The sequence below is a fragment of the Pyrgilauda ruficollis genome, unplaced genomic scaffold (assembly GCF_017590135.1).
Source record: "Pyrgilauda ruficollis isolate IOZ18807 unplaced genomic scaffold, ASM1759013v1 scaffold7, whole genome shotgun sequence".
In the NCBI taxonomy this organism is placed as follows: Eukaryota; Metazoa; Chordata; class Aves; order Passeriformes; family Passeridae; genus Pyrgilauda; species Pyrgilauda ruficollis.
Genome location: NW_024528821.1, coordinates 3930179 through 3947492, shown reverse-complemented (window position 1 = coordinate 3947492; position 17314 = coordinate 3930179). Strand labels below are relative to the sequence as shown.

Below are 17314 nucleotides of genomic sequence, written 5' to 3'. Positions count from 1 at the left end.
TAGTGCTTACCCCACTGCAAAGTGATTTCCTTAGGCTTGGCTTTGCCCACCAGGGCTGGGGCAGGACAGGGCCCGGGGGGAACGGCTGCTGTGGTGACAGTCGTGACATCAGAGGCCTGCCAGGGACACAGGTCATTGCAGAGCACAGACACAAAGCACTTTGCTAAAACATGAACAGAAATGGAACAGAAGCACCTTTCCCCTCGTGCTGCTCACCTGGCTCTCCCCACCTTCACTGGCACAGGACACCCGCAGCCTGTAGGAGGTGCCAGGCCTGAGGTGGTCACAGACGTGCTCCCGCTGGGCTCCGCTGTAAATGGGCTCCCACCTCCCTCCTGAGGGAAGGAAAAGCACTTCACCATTTCAAACCTTTCTAAAATCCCACCTGGAAATTCTATCACACAATTATTAAGGCGGTCAAGGCAGAGAATCAATCTGAAATGATTAATTATACAGAGAACATGTACAACACACACACACCTGTGAAATTAGAAGTGACTGCTGGAGTAAAGCATCATTTAAGTTGGAAAAGATCTCCAAAATCCAAGTCTAAACCATGTCCCACATCTAATTGTGAATTAAATACCTCCAGGGATGGAGACTGAGTACTGTATTAGTACCCAGAGGTGATTCCTTACCAACTGATGCCTCGGAGATTTCCAGAAAGTATTTAGAGATGTCTGATCCTCCATTATCCTTGGGGGGTTCTGAAAGAAATCAACACCTTAAGTTACAGAAGATTTAATATCAAGGCATTATTTTGTTATCAGCTTTTTCAGTGAACATATTCATATTCATTCAAACAGAAAAGTCAACCAGCAAGAGAAACCAGTGTACTTAATTGTTCACAATACATTTTTCTGAGCAATTTTCCTCCTATTATTAATCATGATTACGGCAGGAAGAGAAAACTGGGAAAATACTCCCAATTTCAGGTATCAGCTCTTATTTTTTAAGTGAACATAGGAATTATTTAAACATCACAGTAAACCCACAGAGGGGTTTAGGACAGTGCTTCTCAGAAATGCATGAACAACACCAGTGTGCTTCCACAGCCCCAAAACAAACCATTTTTGGGTAAGGTTGAGTATTCCTCCTGCAATAACGATACCTGCAGATAAATAATCAGCCTGAGTTCCCCATCATTTAATTAGAGAGAGGCTGTCCACACCCCAGCAGCACTGGAACACCCCAAGGCACCTACCCCACATGACTCTCACACTGTGGGGATGGATCTTGCCCTTCACGATGGGTTTGCTGGGGGCTCCGGGTCTGTCAGGTTTGGTGCTGTGCTCCACCACCTCACTGGGGCTGCTTTTTCCTTCACTGTTGTAGGCAAAGAGCTGTTGGAGGAGTGAACAGAACAAAGAGTAAATGGTTTATTTAATGACAGCAATATATGTTGATAATACATGAGGATAAACATGCTGGTGATTAAAAAATATCTATTAAAAACCCAACCAAAATAAAGACAACCATTTATACCAAAATTAACTGGTGCAAAAAATCTGGTTTGTATTATTACTTCACCAAAACCTGCTCTAACAACTGGTAATTGTTGGGACAACAGGTGAATTCCTGCTGTCTCCATACGAAGCTGAAAAACTTGCTGGAAAATGCCAAAGCCCAGGAAAACACATGAAATTAGGAACAAACTATGGCACAAACCCTGAACTTATAGGATGTACTCCTCCTCAGGTTTCTTAAAGTGCATGAGAGCTCATCTCCATTGTACTGGGGCTGGAATCCATAGCCCTGGCAAGGAGGGAAAAGAAGGATGAGCAAAGTCACTGATTTTTTTAAGGTGAAACAAAACCCAGAGCGGGTAAATCACATGATTTTTAATTTGAACTTCATTTCTGTGCCATGAATTACACACAATACTTTGTGCCACGAACTGCACACAATACTTTATCTCTGCCATGAATTCCATGCAATGCTTTCTCTCTCTGCCATCAATCCCATGCAATACTTGCTGACCATTTATCGGAAGGTAAAAAAAAATTCATTTTTATTTCAGTACTATGAAGGAAATTTCCACAAAAAGCCCAGCACTTACAGAACCTTCTTCCTCCATGTCCAGGCTGTAGGTGAGGGAGTCATCCAAGGCCACTCCTGCAGGAGGGCTCCATCCCAGGGCCATCCAGGTCACTCCTGCTTCCAGCAGCGTGGGTGGCGCCGGCGCTGGTGGCACCACCCCGGCCGTGCCGAACGTCACCGTCTCACTGAACCCACTGGGGAGGAGATTTTGAACAAGGGTGAGCAGCAGCTGATGGAATCCAGGGGGAAATCCAGCATTTGGTACCCCTGGGCTCCTGGTTACCTCATTCCAATGTCGTTTTTAGCAGCCAGTCTCAGGGAGTATCTTGTGGAGGGAGCGAGTCTGGTGAGCTTGTACTGCTTCAGGTGCCCGTAGTAACATTCCTTGAAGGGGCCATTCTTCCCCTGGAGAACAGGGAGATCCAGTCACTCCCTGATCCCTGCCAAGGTCACCCTCCTCACTCTACACCTTCCTAAATCCCAGAATCTCAGACTGGTTTGGGTTGGGAGAGACCTTAAAGTTCATCTCGTTCCATGGGCAGGGACAACTTCCAGGAGAAATGTCATTTCACTCATCTAACATAATTAAAATAGCAATTACTATTACTATTGCCTCAAGAATGCAAAATTTAATGTATCATGGTCATCCTGAGTCTGCTGATGGTCACTCTGAGCAGTCTTAAGAATAAACCACATTCAGACTGAGATATCTGATTACTTTTGGTACTGGAGATTTGACAAAATGGTGATTAACCATTGAGCTGAAAACAAAACACATTCTGGAAGTTTTTCATCCCTTTGCATTACATCTCAGCAAGATGCTCAAGAGCTGAGGGAGATTTGTGGCACAAGCCAAAGATGCCAAATGCTTGTGCATTTCAAGAGAACACAGGAATGGCTGATGCTCTGGATGACAAATGAGGCAGTTTTACACTGTCCGCTCCCACTGATCATTTGTCTCTTTAAAATTGTCAGGACAGTTGCACCAAAATAGCTGCTGTACCTAAGCAAAGGGTATTTTTAAGTGTAATTGCTCTACAGATGTCATTATGATTTTTTTTTTGGTACTAGAAAAGCTCTTACCTCATCCCATTCTAAAAGAAAATTAGTTATTTTGGAACCATTGTCATTTGAGGACTGAAAATAAAGAAACAATGAAAAGAAGAGTTAAAATCAAGTGGTTGTAAATGTGTTTTATAAATATTTTTACAAATTGAATAAACTCCAACTGCCTTTTAATACAAGGCTGCTGTGCTACCTTTTTTAGTTCTGATAGTTTAGAATATAAATGTATAAACTCTTTGATTTTATAAATGAAGCAAATGATATTCTTAGAGCTCTTTTCCTGATGCCTTGCTCTGTGTGCTCACCACCTGCCTGTGCAATCTAAGGGTTCACACAAGCAACATCTGACACATGAAATGGGAACTTAATTTTCTAAGCACAGATTCTACAAATAATTTCACTGAAGTCATTTAGCTGGAACCATTTTTCAGCATGGTCATAAGAAAAACATCAAAAACCAAGCAAACACAGCTACCAACAAGCCTTGACAGATAGTGGTTATATTCAAAAGTCAAATCAAAACTGAGAATCTATAGAACCATCCAAAGAAATGTAGTCTGAACGGGTCAGAATAACTAAAAGAACATTAAGTCACATATATTTATCATCCAGGACCTCAAGCAAAGATATAAATAAATAAAAATCCATTTTTTCCTCTCTGCCAGCTCAGAAGAGCCCTGCTACCACTTCTGTCACACTAAAGCTGCAGGCAAGAAACTCAGCAAACATTGCAAAAAAAAAAAAAAGAAAGGTAATTATTATTTCATTATCAATCTTCACTGAGCAACTTAAAAGGCAACACCTACAGCACACATTGAATTCCTGACAAAGCTCATTTCAATCCACTGCCCAGGAATCCAGCAGAGTGCTCTGCTCCCCTGCACTCAGCCCCAGGTGAGGTTCTTACCTTCCACTGCAAGCTCAGGCTGTTTTTGGTTCTGTTTATCAGTTTGGGGGCAGCTGGACAGTCTGGCTCACAGCTCTCTGTGGTGAAGCTCACCAGCTCTGAAATGGTTTCTTTGATGGAACTGCTGGTTGCTGAAACTCTAAACAAAGGGTAATTAATGATGTGGCTGTTGCACTGGCACCTGGAAATGTGAGGGAAGAGCTGGCAGCTTCAGGGATTTATTCCCAAGCAGTGGCTGCAGGGTGGGGGTCACACAGGTTCACTGCTGACCCCAGATCCCTGTTTCTCACCCTTCATTTACTCTGTCTTTACTCTCTGTCACAGTGGAAATATTTTAGTGTTGAAATACCTGTGGGATAGGGGAAGTAAACTATGGCAAGTGTTCCAAAATGGCAACAGGATACCTGACTGGAAATGAGCCTTTTACTAAAAACACCTTAAAATTCAAATACAGCCAACACTTGTGCAGGAGTATGGGCACTAAACAAGCCAAATCATAAAATAACAACTGTATTGTTATTAAACAATAAAATCACAGTTTTCATAGGAATTGTTTCACGTTTTCAGCAGTCCAGCTACTTTCTGTGGAAAACACTGTGCAGGTGGAGCTGTGCCCAACACCTCCCACACCCAGAACTGTTCCAGGACTTTGCTGCAGGGAATTTTTAATCTCACTTGCTCCAGTGCCCCAGCACTGAGTGTGACTCTGGTTCCCCTGGTTTCTTTAGCAGCTGCTCTCTCCCTGGCCAGCCCAACACCTCCAGTCAGGATCGTTTACTCCTGATCATCCAGCCCATTCCCACTTCCCTGCTTGCACTTCCCTGCTGCAAGTCAGACAAGCATCTCCAAAATCAGACAAGTCAGACTTCAGATCCCATTTCAAGGCTAAATTATTTCATTTCCCACTGACTTCAGCCCACAACAATCTACAGAGTGTTGTTCTAAAAAAAACACCAGCAGAGAATAATTTAAAGTTTGTAACTGAGGAATCTGAGGAGACAGAGAAGGTGGTAGGGAAGGAAATGAGGTGGGATTTTAATGAAGTTAGAAGATAAATGGGAATTTAGATAGCAAACCCAGTGTCCACAGCATGGTGTTTTTTCAGAGTATTCCTTAACTGTCTGTATCACCCCTTTTCCATGAAGCCACAATAATCCTGCAATGCCCATATCCCCCAAAGCTTTATTTCCTTCCCAGCAGCATACCTGGCATGATAATCAGTGGCTGGTCTGAGATCAGGAAGTGTAATTGTTAATTCTTCCCCACTGTGAAAAGGCAAAAACAAACAGAAAGCAGAGTTACAGCTCTTCCTTAAACCTCAGGGCTCAAAGCTCATTGAAAAGCAAAACCACGTAGTGCACATTTAAGTTTCCCACTGTCCATGTATAACTCTTTAGTGACATTACTTAAAATTTATTTCATGTGAAGTAGGAAGGTCTGCAAGTCAACAAACAGCTCCTGATAGAGAGATTGCTGATTGGTTAATGGTTTAAACATTGTGCTTAAAGGAAGAAACTAAACTTACACATAGACAGATTTAAATTTTCCATTTTTACCACTGTTGGATATTGCTACTTCAAATGTAAATGCTGCTGGACTATGACTATGGCTCTCTCCATTCTGTGAACTAACTGGGAGATTCCAGGACAGAACGGCTGATCTTGCTTGTATATCAGAAACCTATTAAAAGCATAAATAATGCAAGTAAGTTTGCTTTCTGCAAGAAAAGGTTAATTAGTCAATAACATGGCGTCGCTAATTGGCCTAGGAAGCTCCTCACTGGAGGAATTCTTTCACCTTTGGAGTGGGAATATAGAAGCATTCTTTGGATTGCAATGATTTCCTCTTTTCATTTCTAAAGGCTTTCCCTTCCAACACCAAACCAACACCACAGTGGGGCAGGAAGAGAAAATTCCTGCTTCAACGTTTCCATCACTCACTTGGAGCAAATGTTCAGCTGGGGAGTCTCGGGCAGGACCCCAGATCAGATTTAGGCACAGACACCTTATTGTCATTTTCTGACAGCTCCCTCACACAATATCCAGCCACTGATCCTAGGGACAGCACAGGCTCTGTTTGTAAAACTCAACATTTCTTGTCTGATTTTTTTTTTTAGCTGCTTAATTCCCACACTCCAAATTCTCTCTGCCCAAGGCAACACAGCCCTGGGGTAGCTCAAAGTACAGATGTCAGAAGCAGCAGGGAAAAAGTACTAAAGGACCAAAAAACCCCTCAAAAGCTGGTGCAAAGGAACACAACCCCTGTTTGCTGTGTGGATAATGCAGAGAAGAGCTCATTAAACTTGCTCAGTATCAAACACAGACATTTTAATTACCCTCACCAGACTCCTACTTCCTAAATAAGTCTCTAAATACTCAAATATTTGCTCCAGTTTCTCAATATAACATCAAAAGAGGATCTATTTGTGTAAACTTTATCCTCAACACTCCTAAATCCTTTCTGCTGAGCATAGGATGGTTCCAGGAGTGAACAAACTCCCAAGACTTTAGCAGGCCCCTGGTTTGCAAGGTAAAGCCCTCACATACACTGGAAAACTGCAGCAGTGGAATATTCTGGGATTACAGGCTGGCAAACTGAGAAATAGTGAATTTCCAGCATGGTTGCCCTTTCCCAGCTAGGAACTCTGACAACTAAACTGTATTTATCTTCTCTATTAAAAAAAATCAAACCATTAAGAACAAAGAAAAAGGGATTGATCAAACACAAGTTATTTTCTAGGAAGCACAGGCCCAGAAAATAATGGGATTTTAGGGCTAATACTTACAACTGGCTTGCCAATGCTCAAGTGAGTATCACATTTCCTGGATTCTGTGTCAGATTCTGCAATTTAAACACAAACCAGATTATCCCAAAGCCTGAGAGCAACCCAGGCTGTTACCAAAAGGCCACCACGAGATGGAGTTGGCCTCATTAGGACCTGAACAATGGTTCTTATTGTGCAAAGTTCATTTCCCCTGTTTGTTTTGGCTGCGTGAGGGGCAGAAACACCAACCATCCAAAACCAACAGTGGTACAAAAACCCTTTTAGTACATCCTGCACAAAGGGGATCTTTTCCTAATGGAGCAGAAATAGGTTTTCTTTGACAACATAAAAACATTCCTCCAAAAATGAGAGGTGTTAAAAAAAATGACAATAAGATCTTATCTCTGCCTGATGTGTTTTCCTGGAATTTCTATGGCAAAACATTCCCAGTTTGGAAGAAGCCTGACACTGTCTCAAAGCAAAGCAAAGACACTGCACAAAGTTTTTAGTAGCCACAAGGTATTAAAAAGCTGAAATCAGAACTAATTAAACAGCACTTTCTACAACTGCTCCAATTTTCTTATTTTTTGAAGCTTAAATGGCTCCTGGTTAACCAAAAAGTACCACAAACTCTGACATCAGAAGCTCTGGAAGTACCTACAGGTCACCCTCACTGGGAATATTGATCAGTCCTGGCTCAGAAATGGCAGGGAAGTAAAAAGGTTTCAGATTAAATCTTCCTGAAGACCTTCTCTGATATATATCAAATGAAAAAAAATTTGATATTCCAATGATTCCTAGAGAAAAAAAAAAAAAAAAAAAAAACCACCAAAAAAACCCCTAACCCAAAGAATCCCAAGGGAAAAAAAAAAAAAAAAACAAACCAAAAAAACCCCTAACCATAATGGATTTCAGGCTTTCTCTAATCCTGAACAGCCAAATGAATTCATAAATTCAGCTTTTTCAGACCCTGTTTTGCAATGAATTTATAAAAAACAACTGAGATTTCCTCTGTCCATGCCACCTACCTCCCATCTCTGCCTCTGGACTGCCCTTTGCTTTTCCTATCTGCTTCTGCTTTAGTGCTCCAACTGCCCCTTGCTGGCCCTTTCCATTCCCATTGGGAATTGTGGCATTGGAAGAATTAAGGACTTTATGTGGTGAGGAGGGAGGGCTGTTCAGTTTATTGTTGGTGTGACCACTGGCTTGTCTGTCCTTTAGCCTCTTCTTGAGGTGTTCCTGCATTTTGAGACTCCTCTCATCCCTCTGGATGAAGTTTGTCCTCCCATGGGAACGAGGTTCTGCAAAGAAGGGAGAAAAGACTTCATTATTCTGAATTATTTATTTGACATCTGAATTTACAAGCTGGAAAAAATCACTAAAACCCAGCCCCTGGAACTTCCCTGTGCTTTGTCAGTCTGGAAGTGCAGGGATTTTGGAGTTTGGGGTCTTTTTAAACTGAATTTTTTGGGCCTTTCTGCTGTCAGCTGCTCCAGATCCTGCTTTACAGCTGCCTTTCTTCCCTGCTACAGACACATTTATGAAAAATTAAGCAAATTTAGGACCCAACAGAATTTTTCCAACACATCCTGAATGCTGTTTTAGCCTAGAGTGAGTCAAAATACCGAATTACTCAATTTAAACTTGAGAGACAATGAACAGTCTTATGAAGTCTAATTTCTGTTTTAAATCTTGAAAATAAAATAAGGATTAGAGCTTGGTTTAATTCAACATAACCCTAGTTCTTCAGTGATTTGTTGCTTTGTTCAGTTTTTAGAGTGGGTCTGCACTTCACCCTCCACTATGGATAACAACATTTTTGGGGTTGTTTTTGTTCACTTTTCAGTCATATTTGGACTAAAAAAAATACATTCATATATCAAATTAAGTTCATTTTCAATAAACTTCACACCAAGGCTGTGACAAAACTCAGAGGGCAGAGTTTTAGGGAAAGGAGTTTTAGGAGTCACTGCTGTGGGATTTACAGTGGCAAAAGCAGGGATGCATGGAAAATACAACACTGGAAAATACAACATTTCTCAGGTACAAATGTGCATAATTCCTTGAAAACAGAGGATCCAAACTGAAAAATCAGAGGATACACAACCACACTTTGCACACTCAGGGAGTCCTCAGGGACTCCGGTGAATCCCTGACCCACAGGGGTGCTCCAAGTTAATAACACAACCCCTGTGTTATTAATGCGTGGGGAGGCAGGGCCGGCTGTCCCCAGGGCTTGGGGACACGCTGGGCTCTCACCTTGCTCCTGGAACACGTGTGGTGGCGGGTGCTGGTGCATGAACTGAGGTGGGAGCTCTCCCGTGCCGGGCACGGCGGGGAACACGGGGTGAGGGGGGGGTGGGAGCAGGGCATGGGGGTGGTGCATGTAATGGGGCACGTGGGGAGGAGGGGGAGGAGGAGGGGGATGCATGGAAGGATGGAATTCCCCCGAGTGGGGCACCACCACCACTCTCCGAACTCCATTTTCTTCCACCACCTGCAGGGAAACGGGAGAAATCAACTGTGAGGCCAGAGAGAATCCCATCAGATATTGTACATTCAACAAAGGATTTCCCTGCTCTGGTTCACAGCCAGAACCTGACAGGCAGGGTTTGCACACCAGACTGGATTCCACTGGAAACCAGGCAGGTACTGCTGGGATAAAGGGGAGTTTGAGGCAGTCAGTCACACCAAAGTGCAGAACAATCACAGAATCCCAGGATGGTTTAGGTAGGAAAAGACCTTAAACTTCATCTCATCCCACCCCTTCCACAGGGGCTGCCCCAAGCCCCATCCAGCCTGTCCTGGAACACTTCCAGGGATGGGAGCCCACAACCTGTTCACTCTTGAATTATTTCACTCCACTTTGGCAGAACCCAAGAGAACCAGCCCTGGGCTCCTCCAGCCACTGGGAGCACAAAGTTATCACCTCATCTGACAAGAGCAGTCCAGGTAACTCAAGCTCTGATTTAAAGCCGCTTTCCAACTTGTCAATCCCTGTCACAACAACCAAGGGAAAACAACCCAACCCTGTTGGTTTCAGGTGACAGCAAACACAGAACAAATAAATGTGGTTTTCAGGTTGAGCAGCTCAGTGCTGCCAGGGCTTTGCCCACTGTTTGCACTGAGGGATTCATTTCACAGGGATCAGAAATTGTCTGGGGGAATCTTTGCTCAAGGTCTGCAGAGCTGAAGAATGGCAGAAGCCCAAAATGCAGCTGTGTGCAAAAGAAACTGCAGGGAGAACCCAAGAATTCACAGGTTTCAAACCTACTCACAACACTCCTGATTTTCAACATTACTACAACATGAGTTTCCACATTTGGTTTTGATTATTTCCATTTAAAACACGTTAATTTAGAAATAAATCAAACTGGGAACTGGGAGTATCTCTGGTAACAACATGCAGGTCTGACCTGAACAACACCCAGGAGTGGAAAATCCAAGGGAGTGGAAAAGCAAAGCTGGGAGAGCCCAGAGCAATGCTTATTTCCCAAACACATCACTGGAATCAGTGTTTGCATCACCACCACACTCTGCTCCAGCAGTGCTGCTTTGCTGGAATTTCAGATCAGGGCTGGTCAAGAAAGGGGCACTGACAACTCGGGTAAATTTTATATCAAATAGAAAACCTGCAGCCAGCTGGGACTGTTCACATGACCCAGCTTCACCCTGCAAACAGGACTGATGAAAAATAAACATGTGGATCCTGTTCATGGAGCTCAGACAGTCAATTCAGAGCTGTCCTTGTTACTAAAAGTGTCTTTAACTGCTGGGAGCAGGATTAAAAAATTCCTGGAAACTGGATCAGACATTACTCAACAACAGAGGGGACAGAGCCCACAATAAAGTGAAACAGTTGGTAAGTTCAATGGAAAAAACAGCTTTTTTCCCAGCTAAAATCAGCAATAAATAATAAAAATATTATTAAAATTTCCCCCAAAACCACCCAGCAAGAGAAGGAGAAATGAACGTACCTGAGATACGTAACCGGGAGGCACAAAGATCGGCGGCATGGAACCGTTTGGGGACATCATAGGGACATGAGCTGGACCTGCCAAGGACAAGGGGCCACCGCTTAACAACCAAGGCTTTTGCCAGCTGGAGACACCTTTTGCCAAAGGTGGGAGCTCACCCTGGAGCCTGAAACATCAGGGATTGCATCCCATTCTCTGTTGGATTATTGGCTTTATTCCAGCCACCACGCTTTGGCCAACAGGGTATTTTTAATTGCACAAAAATCTGTATAAATAATTTTAGCTCTTAATATGTGACAGCTAAAAGTCTGTAGTATTGAAGGCAAATGCAGGTATTGGGGTAAAGCTGATGTAAGGAATTTAAAAATTAATTTTCAATGCATTATTTTTCATGTTAAGCTCAAGGAAAGTATTCCTATAGGGGATTTGATGAAAACAGAATGGACACATTTTATACAGTATCATGTAAAATGGTGACAAATGCTGATAAATTTAACTTGACTTACAGGAGATATTTTGCCCTGACTCAGGTTTTCTGTCACTCACCCAGAAGGCAAGAAGGAATTTGCAAGCACAGAGTGGAGCAATGATTCCCCACCTCACAGCACAGGGAGGTCCCAGTTCCCCTTAAAGTTCTTTAACTTATTGTTAATAAATGCATAGAAATCACGTGTTAGGATCCTGGGAAGACACTTAGTCAAGGATCACTGCAAATCCATCTTTTGGGACTGAAAATCTGCAGGATTCAGGGAATCCTGGCAGCTTCCCAGTGCTGCCTCATTTGTGCTTGGACACAAACTGAAAAATCTGATTTATTCCAGTGCAGAAAACACATCTGACATCACAGAAAAAACGCAGTGGAATAACCCTAGAACCAAAATATTTGGATTCAGGACTTGAGCCTCCCTTTACCTTGAATGCACTGAATGTGTCCATCTTCAGTTGTAATTGTAAATGTTTCACCTGGGTTTACCTGGACAAGAATAACCTGCAGGAAACGAAACACAAAAGAGGGGTTGGGGGCTTTTTAAATTTTAGAAATTCTCTGGGGGAAAACTCCTTCTCTTTAGAGACAAACAACAACAGAGCTTTGGCAATCTTGGAGTAAAACAGGAAAATGGGTAGAATGTCCTACTTTGACATAAAATCCTTGTATTTTTCATCTTTTTCCCCAGAAGTGCCTCACTTGATATACATGAAATAAGCTTTTAATTTCACATTTCACACTGATTTTTTTGCTTTTTCTGAGGCAATAATGACCTGAGATTCACACTGCATTCCAGGCTTTTCCCACCACCCCTTCCCTGCAGCTCCTGTGAGCCCAGGTGAGTTTTCCCTGTGGAAGGAACCAGGTCCCAGTGACATCCTGCAGGTCCCTTTGGTCCTCTTGCACAGAGATCCACGTGGAGCTGGGCCAGGATCACTCCTCAGGCACTGCTGGGATCCCAAACCTTCCCCTCATCCTGCCCAGCCTCAGGAATTTTGGCACTTTACTGTAACATCTATGATATTCCACAGTTAATCCTTTAATAAAAGGGGGTTTGGCCAGGTAAGAACTGCAGGTACACAATTCAAATTCCACCCTGGTGACAGCTGGAGCTGATGTAAAAACTGAAATAAAATGTATTTGCTAAAGCAGCTGTGAAAATCAGTACAATTTTCTTCCATTCAAATTTTATAAAGTATTTTCACACTGTTCATGGAGTGACATTTGTAGCAGGTAGATGAGACCTGAATAAATCACCTGGTCATTTAATTCCTGATAAAATGAGCTACACGTGACATTAATGAATGAATGAATTTTTCTGTGCTGTCACATTTTCAGTGCTGGAGCTCCCTGAATTCCCCAGGCACCAATTTCACTGTTCTCATCACTAGGACTCCAGGGATAAATGATAAATTTAACACTGTTTTTGCAGCTTCTGCATATTGGTGTATTAATCTTTGATTTTATTTTTCATAATCTCCCTTGTAGGGGAGAATTGATGCTCCTTGTACAGGAGAATTTTACTTTGGGTGGGTGATTTGTTTCTGTATATATGTAAGCCACCAAAATCCCTGAAAAGGCCATTTAGGCACTCAGTAACATTTATTATGGTTCCAGGAGAGTGAGAGAAGGCAGAGAATGCCTTTAAACGTGGCATAATTTGCATTAATAATGAATTTTATGCAGATTTGTCACTTCAGATTGCAGGAAAATGCATGACTTCAATGCTAATACATTTCTTGGGGTAAAGGGAGCAAAGTAGTGTCAATTGTTTAAAGCAAACTGACAATAATGGGCTGGGGGTTTGCCAGAGCACAAGAAACAGGAAAAAGATTTACTGTGGATCCAGGATTCCACAGGCAGGGACTGACCTCAGGAAAAGGCTCATCTTTGAGGGCAAAACTCAGCAAGAAAGGGAATGTTTGAGAGCTTCAGAGCCTCTGAGGGTGGCACATCCTCAGCACAGGCTCCATGAACTCCAGCTCTCAGGAGCAGCTCAGAACAGAGGGAAGGATCCCAACAGTGGGAGCCTGGAATGCCAGGAATGCTCAGGCCATGCCTCAGAGCAGTGACTCACTGGAATTAATGAACAAATGCACTCCCAGGCACCTTCCAACAAGGAACATTTCCAGGAAGCTGGAGCAGGGCTGAGGGGTGGATCTGAGAGTGCTGAGCCCAGGAGCTGCCAACGCCTCCAGGTGTCCTGAGCACCTCTGCAGGGCTGGTGGCACCGGCACAGCCAGAGCTGCTCAGCCACAGCTCTGCTTTCAGCCCTGTTCACACCTTCTTGGATCCAGAAACCCTTCCAGAAAACTTCCAACTTCTGCTTCAAAAGAAATGGAGCTAATGGATTCACTGGCCAAACACACAGGTTTGGTTTCTGGAAACAAATCTCTCTACAATAATTAAGTATTAGCACTGTCCTCCACAGCACTGGTGGAGTAATAATTAAAAATCCTCTGCATTAATAAAGATTCTAAGTCAAGACTCTCTTTAAAAGAGTCTATTTATACTTCAAAGCTGCTCTTCAAATGCATCTCCACAATGCAACTCTATTATTTTCCTTTTTTTTTTTAATCTCACCTGATTGCAAAGTCCTCTCTAGGTGCTAAAAATGTCAGTGAGTGTCACCTCCATGTCCCACACACACAGCTCTGGGGACAGGAGCCAACTAAATCTACATGATCTCCTTTCCTCATGAAACCTGAACCACCTGAGCCACCTCCCAGCTGGGCAGGGCTGAAATTTCACCTTCTACTGCCAGAACTTCAGATATATCTTGGAGACTTTGCTCATTTCCAGACATATTCATTGTACTTCCACCCCCAGGGTCTGAGGCAGAAAGGGAAAAGGACTTTTTACTTTAAAAAACCCATTTTCCCAAGAATACAACTGAAACAACACAGATTTCTCCTTTGTATCTGCAGCAATGACAAATTAAAGGAGATCTCATGTAAACTTTCAGCATTTATGGCCTGCCAGACCTCAAGGATGGGAAGAGCTCCCAGTATTTGCAGTACAAAGCACTCAGCTCTTTCTGCTGAACACTAAATTCACATTTACTGACAACTTACACAGACTTGGGCTTTAAAATTGTTCTGCTGCCACTTTTTACCTGTATTTTTAACCCTACCAGGGACTTCTGAAGGGTTGTGTCCAACAAAGCTCTAAAGTTTCAAGTAAATACACTCAGGTTTCACCACTGCACTGTAATTATTAATGAAGACACTTAAAACCAGGAAGCCAAGGTCTTTCCTTTCATTTTCCTGTCATAGATTTCCTCTGCAATCCCTTGCTAATCTTTATTCATTACTTCACAAGAGCTTCAAAACCTTTATTAACCCCCCAGTTTTTCCTCTGATTTTTGGAGTTTGCAGCTCCATTTTAAAGCCCTTTTTTCACAGCTGTCCATTGCCTGTGAGCTGAATGATTTTTTCCTCTCTCCACTTCTGTTTAACTCCTGATGTCAGTGCTCACAACCTCATCCTTCCCCAGCTCTCAGACCAGTGGCAGAGCTGCCTGGTTTTGGTGGAGCCCCCATCCCAGTTGCTCCCAGTGCTCCCAGTTCAGCTCACTTGCCTGCTGGATGCTGTCCCCGTTGACCATGTGAGGTAGAAGTGGCACTTCATTCAGCAGAGGTGTGGCTTCCAGGGGGGGCGGCTGCTCAGCCATCATTTCTTGGGATCACTCATGGACACCTGCTCACCTCAACCACCTGCTCCAAGAAAAAACAGGGATGAGGTCAGATCCAGCACTCCCTTCTTTAAATCATTCCCTGTTTGTTTGACAAACTCGGCTCTGTCAACTCCCAGTGCACCCAAATGTCCAATGTTATCCTGTTTCTCACTTTTAACTCTTTTCATGTAAGCAATAAATGTCCTTTTCCCAAAATTCTCCCCTTTAATTATCAGGAATATTCAGCCACGAGTGCTGGAATTGGTACCTCAGTGCAGCAATTACACAGCAGAGGAATTTACATTTATACAGCAATTTATTCCTAAATTTGCACTTCAAATTCCTAAACTGTTTCCACTCCAGACCCCGAGCTTTAGGCTACATAATGCACACACCACATTTACATTTTAGTGATGACCAAAAAAACCCTAAACCATGCAATTTCTCCAATACAAAATCTGCCAGGGTGAAAGCAAAGCTTGAGACAACACAAAATCCTGCTTTGTCCCAAAATTTTTGACTGACAACCATGGGGAAATGTGAATGGAAAAGTGCTGCGGAGTTGTGAGCTTCCAGGGAAAAATCTGTAATTAGAGCAAGTCAAAATACACATGATACAAATTAATTATAGTAATTAGAGCAAATCAAGCTACAAGCTCCCAATGGTAGGGAATTTTCAGTGTACAGTTAATCCAGCATCCATAAAAAGCACAAGATAACAGGATACAGGAAATGCTGACACTTCCTGCTCCTTTCCCATTACCTCCCATAAACCAGAAGGCAAAATGTGGTTAGGAGGGTCCAATTCCTTTAAAATAAAAAGCAAACCACAAAACACCTCCCTAAATATGTGCATGAACTGAGTCAGGCTGCTTCAAAGTGTCAAATCTTTCTTCAGTTCTCCACAAGCAGCAAGGAAAGGGCAATTTTTGGGGAAGAAAAAAGACAAAAACTGATTAATTCTGTACCTGTGGGACTGTATTTCCAGCAGATTAGCAACAGTAGGAGAAATATAAATAACATAATTTCTTCTGCTTTTAACTGATTTTGTACAGAAAAATCTGCAAGAAAGCTGAGATTACAAAGGTTTTTCCTGTGTTATCAAGACAAGGCAAAGGAGCTGGTGGAATCCACTGATAAAACCCCCATTCCTCCTTTGCAAAAGCATCTCAAAATCAGAGATACAATCACACAGCCACAAAATGCAGCACAACAAACTCCTCAAGACTTCCCAAACCCAGCTCCTTTCACAAGGAAATTCTTCTCCAGGGCTGCTCCAGTAACAGCTTTAAGAAGCCAAACATCACTGCAAGGTGCAAGGGCTGGACAGGACCTCAAAGATCAAATTTGCATCAGGTTTGGCCTAAATACACTTAATAAATACACTGAGCATGGTATTTATTTCCTGAATAAAATAATCTCCTTTTTGTCAGGTTTGGAATTGCCTCTGCCAAGGATGCAAATTTTAACTATTCCACTTAAAAAGCCCTGCCTGGAACGGTAAAATTCAGGCAAAGGTTTCTTCCTCTACACCTCTCCCATTTTTTGAGGGTGGATCTAAGCCTTAAAAGTCGTAACAGGAATTCACTGTACACAAGCAAAATGAAAATTCTTTATTTTATATTTGCATATAAATTTCTTGAATCTCAAAGAAAACAGAAATTAAAACTTAAAATAAAGGGGAAAACCCTTTACCAAAGGGCAACTCTGTCTGCATTGAAATTCAACTACCCCAAATAAGCAGCTGCAGAAAAATGTGTTCTGAAACAGGATCCAAAGGCACCTGCAACTTTAAATAAAGGTTCAGGGTTTCTGTGCTCATCCTCTGCAACTTCAAATAAAAGTTCACAGTTTCTGTGCTCATCCTCTGCAACTTCAAATAAAGGTTCAGAGTTTCTGTGCTCATCCTCTGCAACTTCAAATAAAGGTTCAGAGTTTCTGTGCTCTTCCCTTGCCTTGGCTGATTTTAATTCTCTCTTTAGGACAAATTACAGAGCAGAGCCCCAACATCCCTGTGGTTTTTAGAAGCCTTCATCTCCTGCCTAATGACACAGGGAGGATTTAATTTACATGGACACCTCCAAACACTTTCTGCTTGCTTAGTGCTGTAACTTCATTTCTCTGAGGAAAAATTTAATATTTGGAGTATCAGGAAATAATTGGTTTTAAACTGTTAAGGATAAACTCCAAAAATAGCCAATTTTGTGTCTTAGTAGCAATGGCCATATGATCAGAGAAAACAGAAGTATTGACAGGAACAAAACCATCTGAAGAGGTTTTGGGGCAGTTTCACCTGGCTCACAACGTTGATATTTCCCTGTGCAGCTGGGCTGGGGTGGCTGCAAGTAGCAGAACACTGAGGACAAAGAGGGACATCCTGACAAACTGGAAAAAAACCA

The 17314-nt window shown here is 42.6% G+C and overlaps 1 protein-coding gene across 1 annotated transcript in view; it reads right to left on the bottom strand.

Moving 5' to 3' along the window:
* LOC121363083 (fibronectin type-III domain-containing protein 3a-like) overlaps positions 1 to 17314 on the bottom strand; it is a 39145-nt gene that overhangs the window by 7886 nt on the left and 13945 nt on the right. Inside the window, exons 3-19 of the mRNA XM_041485170.1 lie at positions 14820 to 14955; positions 11666 to 11741; positions 10754 to 10830; positions 9036 to 9273; positions 7805 to 8077; positions 6798 to 6853; positions 5538 to 5692; positions 5218 to 5277; positions 4013 to 4151; positions 3124 to 3177; positions 2324 to 2445; positions 2060 to 2234; positions 1669 to 1755; positions 1205 to 1343; positions 639 to 707; positions 217 to 335; positions 11 to 116 (exon numbers count right to left, since the gene is read on the bottom strand). Coding sequence (XP_041341104.1) covers positions 11 to 116; positions 217 to 335; positions 639 to 707; positions 1205 to 1343; positions 1669 to 1755; positions 2060 to 2234; positions 2324 to 2445; positions 3124 to 3177; positions 4013 to 4151; positions 5218 to 5277; positions 5538 to 5692; positions 6798 to 6853; positions 7805 to 8077; positions 9036 to 9273; positions 10754 to 10830; positions 11666 to 11741; positions 14820 to 14915 — 2041 coding nt within the window. The 5' untranslated portion in view covers positions 14916 to 14955. The remainder of the gene's footprint in view (positions 1 to 10; positions 117 to 216; positions 336 to 638; positions 708 to 1204; positions 1344 to 1668; positions 1756 to 2059; positions 2235 to 2323; positions 2446 to 3123; positions 3178 to 4012; positions 4152 to 5217; positions 5278 to 5537; positions 5693 to 6797; positions 6854 to 7804; positions 8078 to 9035; positions 9274 to 10753; positions 10831 to 11665; positions 11742 to 14819; positions 14956 to 17314) is intronic.